Source organism: Podarcis vaucheri (genome assembly GCF_965113315.1).
Source record: "Podarcis vaucheri genome assembly, chromosome: 11".
NCBI classification, from domain to species: Eukaryota; Metazoa; Chordata; class Lepidosauria; order Squamata; family Lacertidae; genus Podarcis; species Podarcis vaucheri.
In genome coordinates this window covers 23,477,512-23,503,548 of record NC_138749.1, presented here as the reverse complement: position 1 = coordinate 23,503,548, position 26,037 = coordinate 23,477,512, and the positions used below count along the sequence as shown (strand labels likewise).

The 26,037-nt window shown below is 41.1% G+C and overlaps 1 protein-coding gene across 2 annotated transcripts; it reads left to right on the top strand.

The window, feature by feature from the left end:
* On the top strand, positions 1-25,670 carry DHX29 (DExH-box helicase 29). Of its 2 annotated transcripts, XM_082241778.1 has the most exons (27): positions 1-331; positions 1,586-1,659; positions 1,964-2,077; positions 3,330-3,459; positions 4,149-4,288; positions 4,898-5,020; positions 5,711-5,837; positions 6,319-6,477; positions 7,321-7,486; positions 8,603-8,726; positions 9,042-9,644; positions 10,214-10,357; positions 10,478-10,654; positions 11,132-11,272; positions 12,699-12,843; positions 14,112-14,232; positions 15,162-15,246; positions 15,964-16,052; positions 16,680-16,808; positions 17,351-17,426; positions 17,752-17,976; positions 19,212-19,348; positions 19,924-20,017; positions 20,689-20,976; positions 22,746-22,877; positions 23,228-23,324; positions 24,680-25,670. In XM_082241778.1, exons 1-27 carry the CDS (start codon positions 130-132, stop codon positions 24,733-24,735), a joined length of 4,098 nt encoding a protein of 1,365 aa, XP_082097904.1. In that variant the 5' UTR covers positions 1-129; the 3' UTR covers positions 24,736-25,670. The 2 variants fall into 2 exon arrangements, with proteins under 2 accessions (XP_082097904.1, XP_082097905.1); XM_082241779.1 differs by lacking the exons at positions 1-331; positions 1,586-1,659; positions 1,964-2,077; ... (3 more) ...; positions 5,711-5,837; positions 6,319-6,477 and having other exon boundaries at positions 7,348-7,482.
* Positions 25,671-26,037: the final 367 nt, after the last annotated feature.

Genomic DNA, 26,037 nt, shown 5'->3' with positions numbered 1-26,037 from the left:
GTAGCTGCCTGCGGCCCAATCAGAGCGGCTGTCCCTGCGGGAGGCTTGCCGAGCCCGGATGCCAGCGGAGCCGGCGCGAGGTCTTTGTGCGGGTTCCGCGGCGGAGAGGGGCGCGCGCGGGCGTCGGGCATGGGCGGCAAGAACAAAAAGCACAAGGGCGGCAGCGGCGCCGCGGGGGCTGGGGCGGTCCATCCCGCCGCGGTAGCCGCAGCCCGGGCCAAAGCGGTGGGCGCCGGCGCGACCGAGTCCGGAGCCGCCGGCGAAGCTGCCGGCAAGAGAACCTCGGCGCCCCGCCCGAGCCCCGCTGGCAAGGACCCGCGCCTGAAGCAAGGTACCCGCCTTCGGGAGGGTGCAGGGATCTCCGCACGCCTGCTCGGAAGCCAGCCCCGTTGCGTGCCGTGGAGGATTTCAGTGGGCATTCATTAAGCTTCCCCTCTGCTCGTTTAAGGCAGAAACCCGACAGGTGAAGCGCTTTCCGTTGCTGCCTCCCCAGGCTGCAAGGAAGGTTGGGACTAGCCGCGATGGCTACTGTTCTCCCTCCGCTGCCTCTGAAGGCTGGTTGCTGGGAGTCACAAATGGGGAGATTGCTGTGGGGCTTGGGTCCCTCCTGAGAGCTTCCCCAAGGAGCTTGTTTGGCCGTTGTGAGGATGAAATGCTGGACCAGATCAGTCTTGAGTCTGATCATCTTACCATATTGCTTCTTGTAACCTGATTTTATACTAAGGATCCAGGCCATTTGAAAGCCCATATGTTTGGATTGCTGTCATGAGCTGTAGGTGGAGCTGCCACTGAAAAGTGCTCAGAAACTTCAGCAGGGCGCAAAGAACAGCAGTTGGGTGGTTGACCCAGGCTGGTTCTAGGCAGCAGGTGGCTCCCTTCTTAACAACAGCTCCACTAGCTACGGGTCTGACTCCAGGCACAGTTCATAGTGCCTATACAGCAACCGAGATCCGGGCTATCTGAAATACCACATTCCCACATACAAACCTGCCCAGGTTTTGAGATCTTTAGGGAAGGTCCTTCTCTCTGTCCCACCACCCACACAGGCACGCTTGGTAGGGTAATGGAAGAGGGCCTTCTTGGTAGATGCTCCCAGATTCTGGCTCCCTCTCTGTTATCCTTCCACCAGCAGGTGAAAACCTTCTTATTCCAACAGGTTTTGGGGAACTGACTGCTTTTAATAAAAGGGTTGGTGCTTTGCTGTTTTTATTATAATTATCTATGTTTTTAATCATATACATTAATTTTACTTATATTAATGTTTTCTAATGATTCGTGGAAAAGCTGGAGTATAAAGAAATATATAATAATTAATTACCCATGTAAGCTTTCCATATGTGATTCTAGCCATGTTTAAGCTTCATGTCCGCTAGACTATTCATGTGTTGTTGGCATGATGTCAATGATATTTCTGCCCATGCCATCGCTTGCTTGTGCTCTAACTCCAGCATGGTCTAGTATATGTAAAAGGAGTACACTGATAACAAACAAGTATTCCAGTTACTTATATCAGGAAAGCAGTGTTTTGTCTGTCAGTTTTGCCTCTGTATGATATTACTCAAATAATTTTTGTTTGGCTACACAGGTCCAAAAACCTACAGCTTTGGTTCATCATCTGACTCTGGTGCTTCCGCAAATGCAGATAAATCTATTCTTAAGGTAAGGGCATCTGTTAGAAGGGAAAGACTCATGTTTTGTTATGTTAGACTAATCTGAAGTGAAAATATTCTACATAAGTAATATTGAGCATTCCTTCACCTTTAAAGCATCACACGCTATTAAGTAATTTCCTTACATAGATGCGTATTTAGTGCATCAATCTTTTCATGTAGTAATCTGAACAATTCATGCCACAGTGTATATTCTGTTTCAATGGGCTTGCAATTGTGCTCAGCTATTAATGCACTGCAGCTAACAGTTTGCAAGAACTTGTTCTGGTTGTAACAATTTTTTTCCTTCACAGGTAGTGATTAACAGTAACTTGGAAAAAAGAATTATTGGTGTAATCAATGAGCATAAGAAACAAAGCGGTGAACAGGGAATGATTTCTAGAAGACTTACAGCAAAGAAATTACAGGTGAAGTATGAGAAACAAACGTAGTAAATGTTTGGGAACGGGAGTCACTGAAAAGGTTTAATCATAATTCAAGTTAGTTTGATTTTTATAGCTCCATGTGTCTTTTTTAAAAAAAAAATCTTCATTGAAATTGATAGTGAAGACTTTTTCGTTGTGTTCAGCCTTGTCCTACTGTTCATCAGCAAACAAGGAAGAAAAGAAACCGGCCTTAAACTAGGTCAGAACATTGGCCTATCTAGTTCAGTATTCTGTACATTAACTGGCAGCAGTTCTCCAGGGTTTTAGGTAGGGACCCCCCCAGCCCTACCTGGAGATGCTGAGCATTGAACCTTACACTTCCTACATGCACTGAGCTATGGATTTATTTTGAAAGATATGTGCAAGAATATATTTGTGGTTGAACTCAGTTTCTTTCTCAAGCACACATTGCCAAACCATTTCCAACCTTAACCATGGACAATATAAACTAAGATTCTAGATCAATTTTTGAAATCAGAATTTGAAGCTGGCTTGAGAAGGCCTTGCTTGAGAAGGGAACACAGTTAATGTTAACCATAGTTTCTCAGTGTTGGCATTGCCCTTAAGCCTGGTATGGGTAATTTGTGGTTGAGGGTAGATGGGTGGGGGGAAGGAGTACATGATCTCACAGTTCACTCCAATCCCTATAACATAATTAAAACGTTGGGTAGGGTTGCCATGCGTCTGGAATTTCCCAGACATAGCTGGAATACGGCAGTTGGAAACAGTGTCTGGGTGGAAATAGCTGAAACATCCAGAAAAATCATGACACATGGCAACGGAAGTCTAGATTTTGGAGAACCTCTTAAAAATAGACCCAAAACTTCAAAGATCAACAACTTTGGGCAAAACTAAAAAAAAAAAAAGCTTACCAACCGCCACCCCACCCAAAAAAAATTTGTATTCAGATTTTCACTTTCTGAAATATGGTAACCCTAATGTTGGGTTCCTCTGTAACATCTCAATACTAGCTGACTACCTCTTTGAACTGTTAACTTAGCATATTATACAAAGCTTTTGGGACTGATCCCAAGGACCTCTGATTGACACACACATGTAGCTTCCAGTGAGTATGGATTTCCTCATGCCCTACACATTGGGAACAGCACTACACTTCCAGTGGGATAAAACAACTATGTAATAACAGTAAAGGGAGATTGCTTTTTCAAGTGTTTCCAAGATAAAAAGCCTGGGGCAAGTAACCTCTGTTTCCTTAACATACTGTTCTTTATAGGATGTGTACATGGCTTTGCAAGGATTTTCTTTTAAGACTGAAGATATTGAAGAAGCTATGAAAAATACTATTTTGTATGGTGGTGATCTGCATTCTGCACTAGACTGGCTGTGCTTAAACCTTTCTGATGGTAAATATAAAGGAAAAATCTGGCTTTGAAGTTTAAGAGTGCTTCTTGCAACTGAAATTGACCTTTTCCTGTCTTTATGTATTCCTCCTTTTACAATTAGTTAAGAAAGTTATAGAAGCTTGCATTCATGCTAGTAACCTACCACTTGCTTACTACTTGGAACTACCATGGGGAATTACTTTACTGCAGGCTTCCTCAACCTCAGCCCTCCAGATGTTTTGAGACTACAACTCCCATAATCCCTGACCACTGGTCCTGCTAGCTAGGGATCATGAGAGTTGTAGGCCTAGAAACAGCTGGAGGGCTGAGGTTGAGGAAGCCTGCTTTATTGTATTGCACAGAGTTTAACTGCTAAATAAAAAATCAAGTAGGTGTTACACATATTAAAACAGGCAGTTTCAAAATTCAGACAACATATATTTGCCCTCATTTAGTTGAAACAGTTAATATAGGGCATAGGTACAAAGGTTTTCATGAGATCAGCAGGAGGAGAATAGTGAATATATATTGGAACTAAGTGCACTTACTTTGGGACCAAACAATTAGTGTTGAAATTATTATTGGAGTAGAACTCAATGAAAATAATGGGAGGGTTTAAACTCCTTTTTCTATACTGGAACATAGCAATAGTATGCACATGTAAAGAACATGTGCATAAGCATTATTAAATTTCAACTTTTCTTTTAAAGATGCATTGCCTGAAGGTTTCAGTCAGCAGTTTGGGGAAGAACAACAGAAAACTAGAGCAAAATTCCATTCTCCTTTGCCTCGAAGTGAAACTCCCCAGGCACCAAACAATAAAAAGAAGGAAGACGACAATGAAAAAAAGGTATTTTATTGGATATGGAGAAACTGTGTGAAGGGTTTTTTGAAGCCTTAAAAAATACAAAATCAATGAGTAAGGAAACTACTTGTCAATTTTCATTTTTTATTGATTGATTGATTTTTTTGCCCTAAATAGTAGAGTGAGAATATTTTAAAATAAATTAACTTGCAGGAATTAAATCAAGAGGTTCCCTTACAACTAATAAAATATTTTAGGTTTTATTATTACTTGTTGATATCTCATATTTTCCTAGGCCATGTTCCTGTTTACAGTTTAATTTAATAAACCCTTAGGCTAGCAATCCTAAACTCACTAACAATTAATCCCCGTTAGACACCGTGGAACCTCATTCTAATTAAATATGCAAAGGATTGCACCGCTTCACTCTAATCTATGGTCTGTTTTCGCTGACTGAAGTGGTAGAAACAGGTGTATCAGTATCAGCTGATCTTTAAAGAAAACCTCTCTCCATTCATAGATAGAGTGAGAATAAAAAAAAGTAGGACTATCTCTTTATAGAGAGCACCTGTCTCGTATCGAGAATGGCTAATTATAGAGAGTGAATAATTCATGTATATTCTCCTTATCAAATTATTTTTACACTATCCAAAGGTAAACACAGGAAAACACAAGGATATCAGCATGAAGGAATGGATATTGCAATATGCAGACCAACAGAGTGACGAGGAGAACAGCGAATCTGTGAAAAATTCGGAGGAAGAAAAATTTGATCCAGTAAGTTTATAGGCCATTTTATATAGATCTTTGTTCGCTGAAAAGCATGGGCAGTTTCAACAAATTTAACAGGCACCGTGTTAGGTTAAATACTTCTTGATTTCAACGCAACCTCATTATGTTTACATGTACTCAAGTATCCATTAAAGTATGAGTCCTTTGTCATTCATATCGAGCAGCTTGTTACATAATCGCAGGCCTAAGAAAACTGAAAATGCTTTTCATAGTTCTAGAGCTCTACTGTGAGTGCTTAAGAGCAACTTTCTTGAGTTGATGCAGTACAAAATGCTTACCATCATCTTTCACTCTTTGTAAGTTAAAAGAGCTCTAAAAAGAAAGTCGCTTCTCAGCTGATGTTGTGGTGATGAGCAGAGATTAAAGATCAGAGTGAGATTGTCACGAAGAGACTCTGATCTTAGTGTGTTGTGGAGGCGGGTGGAGATTGTAAATGCTTTTGTAAGCCTTCTCCCTCTTCCCATTTGAGATTGGAGGGGAAGTCGTTTTGACAGGTGAGCATCCCCACCCAGCTGTCAATCATGTCTTGTCATAATGACACCGTGGGTAGACCACAGATTTGGCCCTACGAGGCCAATCTGGCTCATGGAGCCAAAACTGTCCCCCACTCCTGTTGTAGACTGTGTGCCATTTAATCTGCACTTGCATAATAACTAAGTAGCTCATCTGGAACAGAATGAAAGATATTTACACTTGGCTGGGAAACTTGTGGAAGCAAAAGAACAAGCGAGTTCTTCCAAGCAAGACAAAAACAAGCAAGGACAGAAGGTGGCGCAAGAGAAAATAAGGCGCATTCAACAAGGTAGGAGCACTCAAAATTCATTTATCTGTAGCACGTTGGGGGGGAAACACTATTGGTATTGAATGTGAAGAAGCATGTTTACTGTTGGTGCTATACAAACATGATTGACTTTTTTATTTCCATTATGAGATTGATCAAGTTGTGTGTGCAAAAGCGCAATTGCTCCCATTCCACTTGGTGCAAAGGAAAGCGAAATAAGTTCCTTCATACTTGCAGGTTCAGAATTCAGAGCCTGGTCTTTCTGTGTTACACAAATGCACACAGGGAAGTTTTCATAATGTGACTGACAAGACCCGTGTCTCGTGCCCACTTGGCACTTCTCAAACATTACTAACACACATAGGAATGAGAATTTTCTGATCTTCAACCCAAAAAAGACATTCCCCCAAGCCATTTAAAGATATGCAATCCACTCCCTCCTCTTTATCCTTCCCACTATGGTAGCCAAGGTCTTACCTGACTTATGTTTCCTTCTTGGCAGAAATGGCAGGACTGGAAGAACACCCCGTGTTTAATCCTGCAATAAAAGTTACAAACCAACCAAGTGACAAGAAAAAGGTTCCTGTGCCTCTTGAAACGGGTGGTGCATTGAATTTGCGCATGCTTGAAAAACCTCAAGCTCCTCCTGAGGAACAAAAAGGTATGGAGCAGTTTGTTTAAAACAACATAAAACCTTTATCAAGAATTATCTAGAATAAATCACCATCCTTGTGTAGAAATGCAAGGAAGAGAAACCCTAAAATGGCATGATGTGATTTTCTTAGGTAACAGGTTTTCTGACATGAGTCTGCAACATCTGCAAGACATGTCATTTAGCCTGATGTAGGTTTACTACCTTGAGCAGATCTGGGAAACTTTTAGGCCTCCAGCTGAACTACAACTCCTTTCGAACCCATGGCCAGGGTTGATAGAACTTGTAGTTCGGCGGCATCTGGATTACGAGTCTACCGCTCTTAACCACTACACCACACTTGCTTTCCCACACAAGACCCTAAATACACGCTAGTCACTAGCTTTAATTTAACTGATTGCCCTGGTTTTTCATAAATGTGATATAGGACAGGATTCTACAATTTATATTCATCTGGATTCTTGCACAATGTGGCATCCTAGTGTTAATAGGATTATTAAGAAGTGGTGCTAGAGGTAATCACTGTGTTTTGTGTTCAGAATTAACTGTGCATTGTCCCGCAAGTAAAAGCTTTCTCCTCACCCTTTCCTTTGGGCTAAGGGAGATCCTTCTGTATGCATGTGTTTAGAGGCTTAGCAAGGGGCTGTATATAAATCGTATCACAGTAAGACCTGTGTGGAGTCTGAATTAGTGGTCGGGATTGAACAGGTAACACAAGAATCAGTCAATGCTGTGCAGTATAAATCAACGCTGACTTGCATAGTTCTGTGTTTAAATCATTCATCCTTTAATTCTGGTAATGACCTCTGTGTTGTCGTGCAAAATAATGAATGGTTTATTGATTGATGTTAGTGAAAAAGAAAGAACCTCAGGACGTGAGGAATTTTGATTATACTGCTCGAAGCTGGACTGGGAAATCTCCCAAACAGTTTTTGATTGACTGGTGCAGAAAACATTATCCGAAGTGCCCAAACCCATCTTTTGAAAAAGTTCCAGCAGGAAGATATTGGAAATGTAGGTATGTACTGATGTTAACTTTCCTTTTGACTTTGCTTGATAATTTTTAATTCCTTTCCCATTAATTCTAGTATGGTTATGAATAGATACTTAATGACTTGCTATATGTCTACTGAATGCATATAAAATGCCCATCTTTAAAACAGATGGACTTGATGCCGGTCTAATTCATACAATAAGTATTTGAAAAAGGCTGATTTTTTTCCCCAGTTGGAAAAACTGAGGCAGAGGCAAAACTGAGGTTATGGTGACTCCATAGTGCGGAACAAAGTCTTTGCATATGCTTTTTTGATAAAGGTGATCCTGAGCAGCCTCTCACAGTCCCTAGCAAATAGCACAGAATGCTTCTGTTAGTGTTCCAAGTACTATGTTAATTCCACCCTCCCTTCAGTTCCAATTTTAATTCCTATCCACCCTCAGCCAGTCAGCATTTGGTACAGATTAAGTAGTTTGATGGAGGTGTTTTCTCTCTCTTAAGTATGGGCTGGATTAACACATATATGCCCTATCACAGTTGCATGAAATTCTGCTGATGGAGGCAGGTGAAGAGGCAAACAGTGTACCATTCTAAACATCACCACCTTCAGCCATCAGCATAGGATTTTATTAGGATGGAGTTGCTAAGTGGAACCCCCCCCCCATTATTATTTTTAAAATGAGGATGTTTGTTGAAACACAATAGAACAAACACATGACTATGTGGAGTATAAAGTGGGACGAGGGGTAACTGTGGTACCTCGGTTTTCGAACATAATCCATTCCGGAAGTCTGTTCGAGTTCTGAAACGTTTGAAAACTGAAAGCGGAAGCTTCAAAATGGAAGCCTCAGTACGGAAAACTCAAAATGGAAGCCATGTTTCCTGTTTGACTTCCGAGGCACATTCGAAAACTGAGGCATTTACTTCCAGGTTTTCAGTGTTCGAGTTCCAAAACGTTTGACTATGGAGGCGTTCGAAAACCGAGGTACCACTGTACCTCTGTGGTATCACTTAAAATCCCAAATGTGTAGAAGGGTTAACTTTTTGAATCCTGCAGTTGAAAGCCATCCTTTATTCAAAGTAGATATGATTGCTGTGTGACTTAAAATGAATTTATACACTTTGATTTAACTTCTTAAGGGTGAGAGTTACCAAGTCGGCTGATGAAACAATGACAGCAATTCCAACAATCCTTACAGAGGACAGCATGCAGGCTCAACACCTGGCTGCTACATTAGCACTTTACCAATTAACCAAAGGACAGGTGAGGTTTTGTATATGATTGAACTCTGAAAACTGTTCCTAGTGCAGACAACATTTAAAATCGTTCAGTTGCATTTATTATTATTATTTACTAGATTTATATCTGCCCTTCCTCCCAAAGGAACCCAGGGAAGCACACCTTACAGGAGTTGGTTCATACTTGCCAATTCACCATTTGGTAGCTCATGTATGTGAACATGTACCCTTTGGAGGCTGGTGGATCAGGAAACATGCACACTGTAAACGTCCTGTTACCAGGTCCAGTGCATATTTCCCCAGTTAAAGTGTTTTTTGTTTTTTTTTGTCTCTTCCGCAGTCAGTCCATCAGTTACTTCCTCCCACATACAGGGAGGTTTGGCTAGAATGGAGTGACACTGAAAAGAAAAAGGAAGAAGAAAACAAGATGGAAACCAACAAACCCCGTGACCAGTTCATTGCTAAACTGCTAAACAAGCTGAAACAGCAACAGCCCCAGCAGCCGCTGGAAAGCAAGCCCCAAATATTGGAAGATGCAGAAGACTCTTGGGAGAACTTGGTTTCCGAAGAGGACTTTGGTGGTCTCTCTCTCGACAGTCCAGTTACAGATGACCTGGAACCTGCTAGGACCCTCTTTAAGAAACTGCAGAATACGCCTAGATACCAGAGGCTTTTAAAGGAGAGGGAGCAGTTACCTGTGTTCAGGTACCGACATGCCCTCATAGAGACTCTTAAAAAGCACCGAGTTGTGGTTGTGGCTGGCGAAACAGGCAGTGGCAAAAGTACCCAAGTTCCACATTTTTTGTTGGAGGACTTGCTGCATAACGAACGAAATCTGAATAAGTGCAATATTGTTTGCACCCAGCCCCGAAGGATCTCAGCAGTGAGTTTGGCAACCAGAGTATGTGAAGAGCTGGGCTGCGAAAGTGGACCTGGAGGAAGAGTAAGTTGCCTGTGGGAGGGTGGCTGTGTGCTCTGACTTAGGCCTTTTCAAATTATCAGTTTATAATGGGACCTCTTATCATAGGGATTTCAAGTAGAGCCCCTCCTTGCTGTGGATTTCGCTTGAAGCATCTCTCCTAATGACTGGCTGACTGCTATACTGTTCATATTCTGGTATTCTTTTGCAAAAATGATTAGTGCTGCAGAGAGAAGCTATTGCATATCCTTTTAGAAAGCATCACCAGGATAGACTAGCTGGGAGTCTGTAAACAAAAAACCAAACCCCACTGAAAAACCATCTTGCATTGGCTATTTAGTGTTTAAGGAGACTTAAGTCCAAGAGTGCTGTGTTTTTGTCAAATAGGTAGACTCTGTAAAGCAATCATTTTAAAACTAGATCCATACAATTTTCCCCAGGTGTAGAAATGAAAAATCTCCCATGATTTTTCATTTCTACACCCAGGAGTAAGACTTTTGATTCAAAATCCAGCACAAAATCCAGCCAGTAATAAGTTTACTACAGGCTCACCCTTTGTATACTAATCTGTTTTTCTTTCTTTTTAAATTAAGAATTCCATGTGTGGCTATCAAATCCGTATGGAATCCCGAACAGGCGAGGCCACTAGATTGCTTTACTGTACAACTGGAGTTCTTCTTCGAAAGCTGCAAGAAGATGTTCTTCTTTCTAACGTGTCTCATGTTATAGTGGATGAGGTTAGCAACACTTTCACAGTTACCTGCAGAAGACTGGAACAGTGCAAAGCAACATGTTTTATAGAAAGCCCTTGCTTCTGTCTCATTCATTAACTCGCTTTCCATTCTGTTTTTTTCAAGGTCCATGAAAGAAGTGTTCAATCAGATTTCTTGCTAATTATCCTAAGAGAGATCTTGCACAAGCGTTCAGACCTGCATCTAATTTTGATGAGTGCCACGGTAGACAGTGAGAAATTCTCCAGCTATTTCACTCACTGTCCCATACTAAGAATTTCAGGAAGAAGTTATCCTGTAGAGGTAAATATACAATTGCACTCATATCTTGGGTGTGCTATTAAAATCCAATTTTGCCTATTCTTGCAACAAGAGGCTATAATCCTGAGTCCTTATTTGAAAAAACTCTTTGTTTAAGAAATCTTCTTAGGAAGCCATGTGTCCATATTTCTTTTATCCCTTCAATGAAATGCCATATAACGTTTTTAAACTTATACCTGAACCAAGTAATGTATTTTTGATTTATTTTTGCTTGAACCCATGTTTTGAGGGGAGAAAATGTTTAACATGAGCTGCTCTTGTATAGTTTCACAGCACAACAGGACAGAGGAGCCTTGTGCCAAAGTTTAAATTATCCATTTTTCAGATAAGCCTTTATAGGTACCTATTTCAACAACAACAAAAAGCAAAGCTGGTCCCTTCCTTTCATAATACTCAAAACCCTGCTGAAGTTTGTTTAAAGTAACGTTCAAAGCATAATTCTTTTTTACACAACTCTAGGTTTTCCATGTTGAAGATGTGATAGAGGAAACTGGTTTTATCCTTGAGAAAGATTCTGAATACTGTCAGAAATTTTTGGAAGAAGAGGAGGAAATAACAATAAATGTTACTAGCAAAGGAGGAGGAGTTACAAAATACCAGGTGAGACGCTTTCTCCACAGGGGATTCAATTTCCTTTCATGAACTGTATTTCAACATCATACTGAAAACCCAGTGCAGAACAGTTAGAAAGTGGATTCTGAACATGCATTTTAAGAACCCCAAAATGGGCTTCTCTGAACTTGTTACGTAGAGGATGAGTGTGTACGATAACCATGCTACTGATACACTTGCATCCCATATTCTCTTCAAAGGGAAACATACATAAGGTTGCCCCCTATTATCTTCATGAGGATCCTGTGTGGCAGGTTATTTGAGGGATAGTAATTGGCCCAAGGTCACCCAGTGAGATTCACGACTCCTCAGGGATCTGAATCCAGGTTTCAGCAGTTCAAGTCCAAAATTCTATCTGCTGTTCAACACTGGCTCTCTTACTAAACCCTTATAATAAAGGGTCTTTTTGGACAGCTAATGGTTTCAGTCCCATTGTATCTGTGGCAGTGGCGTAACGTGGGGGGTGCAGGGGGGGCCGGCCACACCGGGCGCAACATCTGGGGGTTAGGGTTAGGGGGCGCAAATCCACGGGTTAGGGGGCGCAAATTACTTGCCTTGCCCCGGGTGCTGACAACCCACGCTACGCCACTGATCTGTGGAATGGCATGTTGGTCCTTCACCCACTGTAAGCCAAGGCAGATCAGGAGAGTTAAATCATGGGTAGGCAATCTAAGGCCCGGGGGCCGGATGCAGCCCAGTCGCCTTCTAAATCCGGCCCGCAGACGGTCGAGGAATCAGTGTGTTTTTACATGAGTAGAATGTGACCTTTAATTTAAAATGCATCTCTGGGTTATTTGTGGGGCATAGGAATCCGTTCATATTTTTTTCAAAACATAGTCCAGCCTCCCCCACAAGGTCTGAGGGACAGTGGACCGGCTCCCTGCTGAAAAAGTTTGCTGACCCATGAATTTGGAGGTTGTGCATCTTGACTTACCACAAATGTTTTTAGCCAGAAGTCTCATACCTGGCATTGCTCGGGAATTCTAAGAAGCCAAAAAAATTAGTACAGTTTTGAAAGATTCAGTCTGCCATTGTGATTCAAAATGGCATCCAACTGTATCCAAATATAGACCAAAACCTCCTTGATCTCAGGAATCATTGTGCAAAATTTGGTTGCAGTATCCTAAATGTCCAATTGCATAGAGAACAGACAAGCCACTTTCCAAAATATAGCATAGATTAAATGTGTCTTTGAACAGTGTCATTTGACCTCAGTTTCTAGGTAAAGTATTTGTTTTATGTAGTAATCGTAGTTAATACAGCTTTAATTATACTGTTTTTTCATTTCTATGTTTATGATTTTGTCATCCACGTTGCAGTGTTATAAAACAAGCTATAAACAAATACCCATTTTGTTAACCCATTTCAGAACTTATATTTCCAGTGTTCTTTCTCACCCCCCACCCTTTCTTAGGAACATGTTCCAGTTCAGTCTTCACCAGGTATTGATTTAGGACCTTACTACCAAAAATTTAGCAGTCGAACCCGTCAAGCCATTTTTTATATGAATCCCTACAAGATAAACTTTGACCTCATCTTGGAGTTGCTTGCATTCCTAGGTATGTCTTTTTGGAATTATTTTTAAAGCTGTTAGAAAGTTACAGACCAAAACGGTTTTTTTAATGCCATATGTTAAGGCTGCTATCCTTAATATATGTCCTTGTGGGACATGTTTGAGGGGGGGAGAGACTAAGGAGTAAACCTTACACAAATCTGGAGGTCTTGTTCTCTGGGCATCCCAGGACGTCCATACAACAGTACTCAAGAAGGGTCACTTCGGTGCTGCTAACGCAGCAAAAATGGCAGTTACAAGTTACTGATCTCTGCAGCCATAGCAGGCGCTGCGATTCTCAGGTTTGACTTCACTCCCTGAGGCGCATACCATTGTCTCTTGAGGCAGACGCATGCCAACAAGAATCCTATGTATCAGGATTGGTGAGCCTCACACCCGTTGGTCAAATGCAGCGCTCTAGATGTCTCTTTCTGGACCTTGGTCACACTTCCTCACTGGCCCCCTCCTTGACGCTTGCCTGTCATAATGCCTTTTCTTGCCTGGATGGAAGGAGGGTGTGTGTGGGTGTGTAGCTTAGAAACCTTGGCTTTGCAATGCAGGAACACAGCTTGCTGTGCAAAGGGAACAGCCACACCCATCCCTCCACTAACTTAGATATACAGTAGTACCTTGGGTTATATACGCTTCAGGTTACATACGCTTCAGGTTACAGACTCCGCTAACCCAGAAATAGTGCTTCAGGTTAAGAACTTTGCTTCAGGATGAGAACAGAGGTGGTGCTCCGGTGGCGCGACGGCAGCAGGAGGCCCCATTAGCTAAAGTGGTTCTTCAGGTTAAGAACAGTTTCAGGTTAAGTACGGACCTCCGGAACAAATTAAGTACTTAACCCGAGTTACCACTGTAAAACTGCTTAGAGCTTCTTGTAAACTGTCCTGACAATTTAGCAGTATGCAAATTCTCTTGAATAAAAAGGACTGTTTGCCTCTGACCACACCCACCGTTGCCATGTGGGCCCCCCAGACTAAAAACAAGGACCTCCCATCCCTGCTGTACGCTCTTCTGGACACCAGGCTCATTAAACTCCATGTGACTTCTGAGTTAGCATACAGAAGATTGTTCTGCGTATGAATGGCCACCCTGGGCTCCTTTGGGGGGGAGGGGTGGGGTATAAATTTAATAAATAAAATAAATATGATGTTGAATTGTTTGCTTTCCTTAATGGTAGAACAGTGGGTGTCTAACCATGGAGTATTGGCTTTTTTAAAAAACCACAAATCTGAATGTGAATTGTTTTCTTTTTTGTTTCCTCTATAGACAGAACTCCCCAGTTCAAAAATGTAGAAGGAGCTGTCTTGATTTTTCTGCCAGGCCTTGCTCATATCCAACAGTTGCATGATCTCATTTCAACTGACAGAAGGTTTAATCTAAGGGAGAGGTAAACTAATTATTCTTGGAAAAACACTGATCAGTTTGCATGGGAAATAGGTGCTGTGTGTATGTAATTTTAAATAGATTATGGAAAGGCTAAACAAATTTGCTAGCTGAAAAGATGAGCCTCACTTGTTTAATGGATAAATTTTTAAATGCTGCACAAGCCAGGACCCAGAATTCCCCTCTCCAGAGAAGCCCCCTTTGCTATCATTTATTCGATGGACAAAAATATTCATGTTTCTGCAACACTTTTAAGGAACTGCTAATGTAACCATTGTTCAGTTCAGGTGTGGGGAACCCTTGGCCATTCAGATTGAGCTGCCACTGTTGAACTACAACTCCCATCATCCCTGGCCATTGCCCTTGCTTGCTAGGGCTTACAGGAGCTGAGGTTCAGCGATATCTGGAGGGCCAAAAGTTCCCACCACCTGCTGCAGACCATGCTGGATGAGTCAGGGCAATGATGTTGGAGGAAGGTTGAAGGTGCTGAAAGAAATATAAGCCTGAAAATATGGTAAGCTGTATGTGCATGGGATTTTGCCTTCCCAAACTTTTAAGAAGCCATAAGTTGGAGGTGGAAGCATTCAAGCCGTATTTTCTAAAATGCAGTGGCGTAGCGTGGGGGGTGCAGGGGGGGCCGGCCGCACCGGGTGCAACATCTGGGGGTTAGGGGGCGCAAATCCACGGGTTATGGGGCGCAAATCCACGGGTTATGGGGCGCAAATTACTTGCCTTGCCCCGGGTGCTGACAACCCACGCTACGCCACTGCTAAAATGCAGCCCTGTGAGCCTTTCTTGAGTTAATTCTAAAATGGGTCGACATATGAATTAGCATAATGGCCATTGTTTACTTTGCATAATGTCTAAGACATGCAGTCTTAGAAATAAACACACAGTCATTCAGTGTTGTTGTTTTTTACACAATCCTTTCAGGCACCAGTTAATAGCACTGCATTCTGTTCTCTCCACCCAAGACCAAGCAGCTGCCTTTACATTGCCCCCGTTTGGTGTTAGAAAGGTATGGTTTATATAACTCTCTACACTCTGTCTGTCTCATATTGCGTTCCAGTTTGATGTTTCCTCCTCCCTTTATCGGCGTAACAGACTGCCTTCAGTTCACATGTTTCAAAACATGATTGATGGTGCCAAATTGTACATATGCTGCCCGCATCCCTTTTATGCTATAGAATCGTGTCTGCCCGTGCACAATGTGTGGGTAATAAGCAAGATCACTTCCTCAAAGGTGGCAATCTTTTGCACCTTTATTTGGAACCAAGTCCCTCTTAGCAAAATGGAGCTTGGTTCTGAATAAATATGCATACAATTTGATGGCAATTGGCATGCATAATTTTTCAGAAGTGAGGGATGATAGTTACTGGGCAAAGTAATGTTTCTCCAGGAGATGGAAAGTGGGTGTTCATAGTGCTTTTAGTAAAGTCTTCAGAAATGAATAAATTGCATTGCTGAGAATGAAGAAGATCATCTATATTGATTCATGATGAAATACAGAGTGACTTTACCTAGATTCTACTGCATGGTGGTTTGCTGGAGCACCCTAGACCCTAGTTTGAAAGCATCATAATAAATACATCAGCTGTTCTGACAAAACAGTCATATGAAATATTAACATTCCATCCAATGTATAAAAAGCTGGACCGCCCCTCCCATAACAATGGAAAACTTTGGCAGCACACTAACAATGAAACACTTAACAATTTTTTTGTTTCTTTTACAGATTGTTTTGGCCACGAATATTGCTGAAACAGGTATTACTATACCTGATGTTGTTTTTGTAATTGACGCTGGAAGGACAAAGGAAAATAGGTAACACTCAGTGTTGACAATTGGTATTGAAGTGCTTTTGTAATGTGAGCGCAGTGCTCAAAACTCCCATTGTTCTAGGCACATTTTGCGACAGGGAATTTCATTAGCATGAGCAGTTTCTGAGCTCTGGGTGCAGTACTGTGTCTAAGATTTCAGATTAAAACTACAGAGTGGAAGGAAAGGTGGACCTTTTTCTGCCTACCCACTTCCGGCTACTCTTTCAAGACCAGAAAAGAGACCCTCTTAAGAGTATTAGGGGGTGGGCATTAGGGGTGGGGTAGAGCATTTGAAAAACGAACATAATATTTTAGCTGCAGTTCATTCATTTTCAGCTTTGTATTCTTGTTATAAAAAAGTGTGCCTAGCCATTCCATTGTTGCACCCACAACCTAGGTTAAAGGTGCCATTTAAAACACCATGGTCCGTTTGGAGGTAGATTCTACGAAGGTCAATAGGCATCTGTAATTGCAACTAGTTTGATGTGACTGTAGAAATATTCCACTTAGACTAAAAGGTGAAGCAGACCTTGCAGAATCTGCTTGCAGATCTGCTTGCAGAGAAAGTTCTTAACATGGCTTTAACGTAGACGCTTTAATGGAAATTTGTGTTTCATTCCCTTTAACCCAGATACCACGAAAGCAGTCAAATGAGCTCATTGGAGGAGACGTTTGTCAGTAAAGCTAGCGCACTACAACGTCAAGGGAGAGCTGGTCGCGTGAGGGATGGATTTTGCTTCCGAATGTACACCAGAGATAGGTAAGGCTGTCTTGGCCATCAAGATTTAGACGCTAAGCAAGTAGTACTTATGATGGTGGAGTCTCCTACTTTGGAGGTCTTTAAGCGAGGCTTGACAACCATATGTCAGGAGTGCTCTGATGGTGTTTCCTGCTTGGCAGGGGGTTGGACTCGATGGCCCTTGTGGTCTCTTCCAACTCTATGATTCTATGATTCTATGATTGCAAATAATCTATTATGGTACTTCACTTGGCTGTTAAATGACTACATGTATTCTGCCCCCCAAATATTTCTCTGCATAGTACTTAAGTGAAAAAGGCCCTTTCACCCACAGTGAGTTTCACAATGGACATTGACAGGCATTTGATAGAATTAGCAGAGCCCAAGCTAGTCAGATCTTGATTAGAACTAACTTGCACTATTGTTGTGTTTTCCAGTACCCTCAGTCAATGAAATGGCCGCCAGCTTAGTTAACGCTGTGTTACGCCTGTGTACATAATCTCATGGCAGATTTAGCAATATGAACCACATCTTACTGCATCTCTCCTTTGTGTTTTTTGCAGATTTGAGAGTTTTGCAGACTACTCTGTTCCAGAAATATTGCGGGTGCCCTTGGAAGAACTGTGCCTTCACATCATGGTATGAGCTTTTCTGTTTCAATTATTAATACTTCTGATTTATCGGGAAAGCATAAGAGGCTGGGTTTGATTTCTGAAGGCCTGCAGGGGGAAAATGGAAAAGTTTATTTATGTCTTAAGCACCTATTTGATCCGTGCAGGCAGAGGGCAGGAACAGATGTTAAAGTTTCATATTGCCATGCACATGAATGCAAGTACTGTAAAGAAGAATATTTTTTAGGAAATGTGTATTTTGGTGGAGGACATATATCCATAAAGTTATACTTTATTATTATAGGATGCTGTTAGATGCATTTATCTCTTCCTTGCTCTTGGGTCATCTACAGAAATGTAATCTTGGCTCTCCTGAAGATTTCCTCTCCAAGGCTTTAGACCCACCTCAGCCTCAAGTAGTTGGCAATGCCATGAACGTTCTACGGAAGATTGGGGCTTGTGAATTAAGTGAGCCAAAACTGACTCCTTTAGGCCAACATCTTGCAGCATTACCAGTCAATGTAAAGATTGGTAAAATGTTGATATTTGGTGCTATTTTTGGCTGCTTGGAACCAGTGGTAAGTTGACCGCCATTACATCGAATATTTTCTAAACTTTAGACAGTATCAGTGCTTGCAAAATAATTGTTAATATTGAGGACCTGTTATCGTCTTAAGGCATATATCTATAGTGGTACCTTGGTTCTGAAACTTAATCCGTTCCAGAAGTCCGTTCCAAAACCAAAACGTTCCAAAACCAAGGTGTGCTTTCCCATAGAAAGTAATGCAAAATGGATTAATCCATTCCAGACTTTTAAAAACAACCCCTAAAACAGCAATTTAATATGAATTTTACTGTTTAATGAGACCATTGATCTATAAAAGGAAAGCAATAAACAATGTACTGCAGTTACACAATCAATCGGTCAGTAGATGAACTGAGTTCCACACAGTCACAAAAACGAAACAAAAAAGAGCTGCAAAAACAAAAATGCAAAATAAATAGCAAAAACAGACAAACCTTAGAGTAACACTCAAAACGGAAGTGTGGCACTCGAATCGGAAGCATAACACTCAAAGCAGAGAATGTTCGGCTTCCGAAAAAAGTTCATAAGCCGTAACACTTAATTCCGGGTTTGCAGTGTTTGGGTTCCAAGTTGTTTGAGAACCAAGGCACCACTCTATTTATCTATCTATCTATCTACACATCTACACACCACTTTAGCTGTTTCAGGGCAAACTAGAGTGTGCCACTTTCTGAAGTTTGTAACAATACCCAAATAGGATGTATTTTTCAATAATATATTTGAGACATTGCTCAATTAAGGATAAAGAAAATAGCTGTCCTCATCATGCCTTACTTAGGAGGTTTCAGAAATTTCCAACTTGGCATTTTTTAAGAAACAGAAGGTTGAACGAGATGGATCTGGGCAGCTTTTATGTGCCATTGCCTTTCACTTTCCAAATCTTTCAGAAATCTGTGATCACATGTAATGCTAGCTCCTTGCTTTCATTTTTCCACTGACGAATTATAGCTCAGCTGCTTAGGGCATGGTGCTGAAAGCACCAAGGCTGCAAGCTCGATCCCCATAAGAGACAGCTGCATATTCCGGCATTGCTGGGGGGGGTTGGACTAGATGATCTTCAAGGTCCCTTCCAACTCTTTGAATTCTTTGAATTGTGTAGTAGAGTTCTGTGGCGGTGTAATCACTTTGGTTCTTGATCTTATGCAAACTTAATGAAATAGATACCGGTGGGAATAAAGATGTAATGGCTATTGGATTTAATGTATCATATCTTACTATGGTTTGCAGGCCACTCTCGCTGCAGTAATGACAGAAAAATCTCCATTTACTACACCAATTGGAAGAAAAGATGAAGCAGACCTTGCGAAATCATCTCTGGCTTTGGCAAACTCAGACCACTTAACAATTTACCAGGCATATCTGGGGTAACTCAAGTATTCTTTCCTAAAGCATTTTGATCAAAAGAATGCATTCTGTGATAAACCTTTCGTTATTATTTATTATCCAGACTATACAAGGTGCTTAGGGTTCACTTAACTAGTCTTCCCTCCCATTACTGTCATAGTGCTATGCTACACTTTTGAAACTGGGGAAGTACAAAGTATACAGAGTTATGGCAGCCGAATTCTCTGCTCATTTTGTCTTCTGTTTCAGAAGAAACTGCCTTTAGTGTCAACAGAAATGGTCTATGTTGCAATTGCAGCTGTCATAGTGCTAACTGGGGAAAGGAGGGGTTCCAACCAAGGAACTGCAGCCGTGCTATAATACTGTACCCCCACAAAAGAGGGAAGGTATCAAGGAAGCACAAAAGTTTGCAGAGCTACAAGAACATTTAGGGAAGGGAAAGGGGGGACCCCAAAAACAGCCTCATGAGGACTAAGCATGCTCCATTCTGAAGCACCACTTCCCATATTCCTTGACTGTGACTCTTTTGTGTTCTTGCATCATGAGTTTTTATATTATAATAATTAGGAGAGCTGGTTGTTGTTCTTTTGCCTAGATGGAAGAAAGCTCGTCATGAAGGAGGATACCGCGCTGAAATGACTTACTGCAGGAGAAATTTCCTCAACAGAACTTCGCTATTAACTCTGGAGGTACCAGCAAAGATTTTGCCATTTAAAACACTTCAGCCTTGTTTAGGGATGTATAAGTGGCTTAAATGAACTCACAAGGTGGGGAGAACACCACATGTCCACACACATTATTATTGTTGTTATTATTATTATCCTGCCCTTTTCCCTGATAGGACTTGAGGCAGCTTACAGATAAAAACTAGAACTGCTAAAACCATTGACAAGCTCAAGTGGAATGGGGCCTTAATGTTCTCATCTAGCAACTAAAATGACCATAACCCTAAACATCATTGGAGAAAGTGGTATCTGTTTTCATGCAAATAATGCAAAATAGATGGGGCTAAACTCCATTGTCTCTTTCTGATTGCTTTAGAACTCCTTTTGCAACCGATGCTCTAAAATTCTGTAGTAATGCGTGATATTTTGGCCCTGAACTTTATAGGCTAATAACTAAACTAATAATAGAAACACCATGCAGAAATCATAAATTTTATTATCTGTTTATAATATATTTAGAAGCTAAAATGAAATGCAATCAGGTTTCTCACCTTTTATGTAAATGTGTTTAGTATCTTCATTAATCGAGTGTAGTTTACCTGATAAACTAAAAGAAAATAGGCTGCCATTGTTGGAAAATCTGTTGTTGAATAGTGATTGAATTGTTAAAATGTTGCCATTTGCATCTATTTCAGGATGTTAAAAAAGAGCTAATCAGGGTGGTGCGGGCAGCAGGATTTGCAGCGCCCTCCTGTCACCATGAAGGGACACACGCCCTTTCGCTGCAAGAAATGGTCCTCCTTAAAGCTGTGCTGACTGCTGGGCTTTATGACAATGTGGGGAAGATAATGTACACCAAGTCTGTAGATATCACCGAGAAGCTGGCATGCATAACAGAGACTGCTCAGGGTAAAGCCCAAGTTCACCCTTCCTCTGTGAACAGGGACCTGCAAACCTATGGGTGGTTGATATATCAAGAAAAGGTAAGATCTGCAACATTCTGCCAAGCAGAGGGAATGGCGCAACAAATCTTGAGTTAGATGTCTTGCAGTGCTAGGAAAACGATATGCTATTTAGGACCAGGATTTCTCGCCTTGGTTTAAGTGGGCATGACCTACAACATCTTAGATCTATGGTACTTTGTAAAACAGTGGTTTCCAAACTATGGTCCACAGACCACTAGAGATCTGGAAGCTTCATTCAGGTGGTCCACAGCATGTCTGCATTAAATATTCGTGTTGATTTTTAAATGTATTTTTATTGCTTATTTTATTTATTTTATTGCAGTGTAAATTTTATGGAATTCGAATTGAATACAATAAAATACCATATTTTTCGCCCTATAGGACGCACTTTTACCCTCCAAAAATGAAGGGGAAATGTGTGTGCGTCCTATGGGGCGAATGCAGGCTCCTTGGCTTCAGCGATAGCAACGCGAAGCCTCCGAATCCTGCTCCAGAGGCTTCGCGTTGTTTTCGCTGAAGCCAGGAGAGTCTGCCCTTTGAGGCTGGCAGTGGGGGAACGCAGCGCTTCCCCCATCACCAGCCCCAGAGGATAGGGGGCAGTGGGAAAGCAAGCGACGCCTTCCCGCTACTCTCCAACCCGGCTTTCAGGCTGGTGATGGGAGAGCGCAGCGCTTCCCCCATCGCCAGCCCCAGAGGATGGGGGGCAGCGGGAAGGCGAGTGACGCCTTTGCGCTGCTCCCCGACCCCACTTTGAGCTGCACGCTCTTTAAAGGCTGCGCGGCTCTTGGGGGCTTTTCCCAAAGGAGGGAGAAGGGACTGACTGGCTGAGTCAGTCCCTTCTCCTTCCTGTGGGCTTTTGCGGGAGATGGGGGAATTCCCCCACCTCCCGCAAAAGCACCCAGAAGCCGTGCAGCCTTTAAAGAGCGCGCAGTTCGTGGGGGCTTTTCCCCAAGGAGGGAGAAGGGACTGACTTGCTGAGTCAGTCCTTTCTCCCTCCTGTGGGCTTTCGTGGGAGGTGGGGGAATTCCTCCACCCCCTGCAAAAGCAGGGAGAAGGTATTAGAGTAGCGCACAGCTGCATGCAGCCTGTCCGCTGCTCCCAGAACTGCGGGGGGAAATCATATTTTTTTCCCTTGATTTCCCCCCTGAAAACTAGGTGCGTCCTATGGGCCGGTGCGCGTTATAGGGTGAAAAATACGGTACAATAAGAAGTAAAAAATACAGTACTATAAGAAGTAAAAGAAGCAATAAAAAAAATACAGCATCTAGCATAGTGCTTTAGAATTGCCACAAGAGGCAGAACAATCATTAAGTGGTCTGCCCATGACCTTCATCAACTTTCACATCATCCGTGGGAGAAAAGGTTTGGGAACTGCTACCGTCAAATTTTCATTGTGATCCATGGCATTTGGTGTACAGTGGTACCTTGGGTTAAGTACTTAATTTGTTCCGGAGGTCCATTCTTAACCTGAAACTGTTATTAACCTGAAGCACCACTTTAGCTAATGGGGCCTCCTGCTGCCACCGTGCCCCCAGAGTACGATTTCTGTTCTCATCCTGAAGCAAAGTTCTTAACCCGAGGTACTATTTCTGGGTTAGCGGAGTCTGTAACCTGAAACGTATGTAACCTGAAGCGTATGTAACCCGAGGTACCACTGTAATTGTTCAACATGCTTTCAAAGGGCAGTGTGTAACAATTCCCTGTGGCAGAACAATGATGTTCTGCTATATCAGAAGCAGCAGTTGAGTCAAGTAACATAATTATTTGTGCTTGTGTTTTTCATGCAGATAAGATACGCCAAGGTGTACTTGAAAGAAACTACTTTGATTTCCCCCTTCCCAATTTTGCTTTTCGGCGGAGACATAGAAGTATTGCATCGTGAACGGCTTTTGTCTGTTGATGGCTGGATCCATTTTCAGGTATGTTTAGTTCCCCTTTTATCCACCCAGGTTGGGAGAAGATTTCCAGTTTGTTAAAACACAGTTTCCCCATTACATCAGAGCCAGAAAACCAGTTTAAATGCTTCTTATAAACCTGCTTTACAAATCAGATAAAATCATCCTGATTTTGGATGTGGCAGGAAACTGATATAGCAAATCAGTTTTCTCTCAATCTAGGCATGCAAAAGGAGGGATGGGAAGGTCCCATCACTTGTTCTCACTCCAGCAAACCATGGTTGGTTTTCAACAGCAAATTTTTAAGATCTGATATGTTATTAACAAACTGTTCCGAAGGGGAAATATAAGATTTAATATTCCTATTCTTGCAGGCTCCTGTCAAAATCGCAGTGATTTTCAAGCAACTGAGAGCACTCATCGAGTCTGTTTTAAAGCAAAAACTTGAAAACCCTAAAATGTCACTTGAAGGTAATTCCCCATCCCCAGCGCAGCCATAAAAATATTGAACTCAGTATATGTAAAATTTGTGGAATAGCAAAACAAATGCATCATTCTCTTAGATTTTATGTATGATGGATGAATATCATATACCACTGGGGGTGGGGAGGTCACTATTTTGCACAGCTTTCTTCAGCTCTGAGCACTTTCTTGATGTAAGCTAGTGTGTTGCAATATTTCAGTTACGTTTGGATGCAGGAGTCCCCATACACCCATGGACTTCTCCCTTAAGGATTCCTACATTTATTTCAATAAAGGGACCTATCTTTCATACACACAAAGGAATGTGTGCTCAGAAAGGGTCCATCTATTGAAACAAATACATTCCACAGAGATGCAGGTAAACGTTAGTGTGAACTTATTTTTTAATTTGGCATTGTGCCTTTCGTTGAACATGAGTAGAGTAGTTCTCTGTGGATAAGTTACCAAAATAAAATACAAAACTGATTAAGGTAAACTCTTACTGAAACAAGATAACTACAAACCTTAAAAAAAACCACCTTCATTATGTAGAATGGTGACTTAGCAGCTCAAATTTCCAGTGTAACAAGCACACTAGTGCCATTTCTGATTTTGCCCGAGTTTATTTTAGCATGAGACACACACAGTGCATTGTGTGTACATAGCATGGCTTCAGATAACAAGGCCTCTCATCAGTTCACTTTCTTTCATGTTCAACAGCTTAATGTGTCCAAATTCCTTGGCACACTTTCTCAATTTTATGCAAGTTTTTCTTTCTGAGCAAAAACTGAGGGAGATTGGACATCACTGCAAACACTAAATAACCATAACAATAGCTTAACAATCTGAATGCACAAAATTGTTAGCACTGGCCGCTGCAGATGGTTATCTCTCAACTACTTTAGGCAAATACCTCAACATAGGAATCAAGTTGTGAATCAATGTGTGGCAGGATTTAAAATGTGGCATTTGGTGATTGATGCTAGAAAAATTAAATAGATGAACTCACTGTTAGAAATATAAACATGATAGCTCTTGGGATTATATTCCAACCTATTATTTTAAACACAAGAAGGGTTTTTAAACCATAACCTGAAAACTCTGTATCTATGGTCCATGTATTTAATTGTGTGCACAATTCTAATTTGTGAATAATCAAGCAACCTCAGGTACATTAATATCCCAGATCTGAAGAGGCTGAACTTCACTTCCTTATCATTTCAGTCCTCATGATACTTTGTGCTGCTTTAAGCAGGCAGGGTACAGCGTGACAATCTACAATACACGATCATAGTTCTTGATGGGGTTGGGAAATATGGCTGAATTTTCCATTCTTTGGTACTTATTGTCATTCTATTCCCCAGATGATAAGATTTTGAACATCATCAAAGAACTGATAAAAACAGAAAACACTACCTGAAACAAGAATTTGGCTGCAACTACAGAACCACAATAATTGGAAGAAGAAATTTATATCTAAAGTAAAGAACATGCTAACTGTAAAAGAGCATAATACTATCATGTGGAAACTGCTTGGACTTTGCATATATTTTCTATGTCATTCTGTGAAGAATAGGAATGCATTGTAAAAATGACAATAAAATTGGGTGGCCCTTTTTGGAATGTTTTTAAACTGTGGCATCAACATAAATGGTTTCAGTATTAATGTGATATATGTCAAAGAGAAAGTGTGAACTTGACTTGATTATGTTTTCAAGAGCAGAATTTGAATTTATGGAATAGGTTTTAGTTCTCTTTAGGAATATGCAATTGGGGAGCAGGAGACTTTTCTTTGCCAAAGTATATGTGCTACATAATTATCAATAGGATTTTTATCTACATCATGGTATTTTGATGCAATACATTTTACAAAATTGCTGTTCTTTGATTATTGCTCATGAGGTGAGTTTGAGAGAGCAAATTACAAATCAGTATTTGTAGAAGCCATTAGTTCTGGAGTTCCATTAATCCTTTAGAACCCATTCTCTTTTGCATTGACATCATGTGCCTGAATTGAGTATGTACCAAACCTTGAGAGAAAAATGTTAAAGGTCTTTCACAAATAAATATTTAGCATTGCACATCAAGAATTTAAAAGTACGTTCTTCAGAACAAAAGATATAATAAGGAAAAATAAAATAACCATTACTTTTTAATAAGCCTAAATCTTCGAAAAACTTCTCTCCTGCAGAGTCTTCCTCTTTCTAAGCATCCATTTGCCTTCGTCTTCTTTACAGAATTTGAATTCTCTCCCCACTTTTTAAATGTACTGCAGAAGCTACAAGAACTCTGTTCAGTCTTTAGATACCAGCAATGAATCTATAATCCATCCAAATAAAATATTTTCCACTCATATTCAGCTGAACTTTCAAGTCATTGTTTTGCCTCAGACAGCATAACTGGGAAACAAAATATGAATGTATTACATTTATCTGACCGATCTTGAAATATATAGGAAAGTTCCTGCTAAGATTGATCAAAGTAAACGATAAACCGGATTATATTGCTGCATCATCACAACAATCCTGTGATGTTGATAAGGTTGTGAGAGTTATTTGCCCCAGATCTATCAAGGTTCAACACTGGATTGCAATTTATGTTCATATAAAATTAACAGCTGCATGAGCTCCTTGTGCAATTTTCTATTCTTATTTTGGATGTGGTATTTTGCAAATTTTGATGTCGGTTTCATTTATTAGCTTTAAGTAGGCTAAACTGTTTT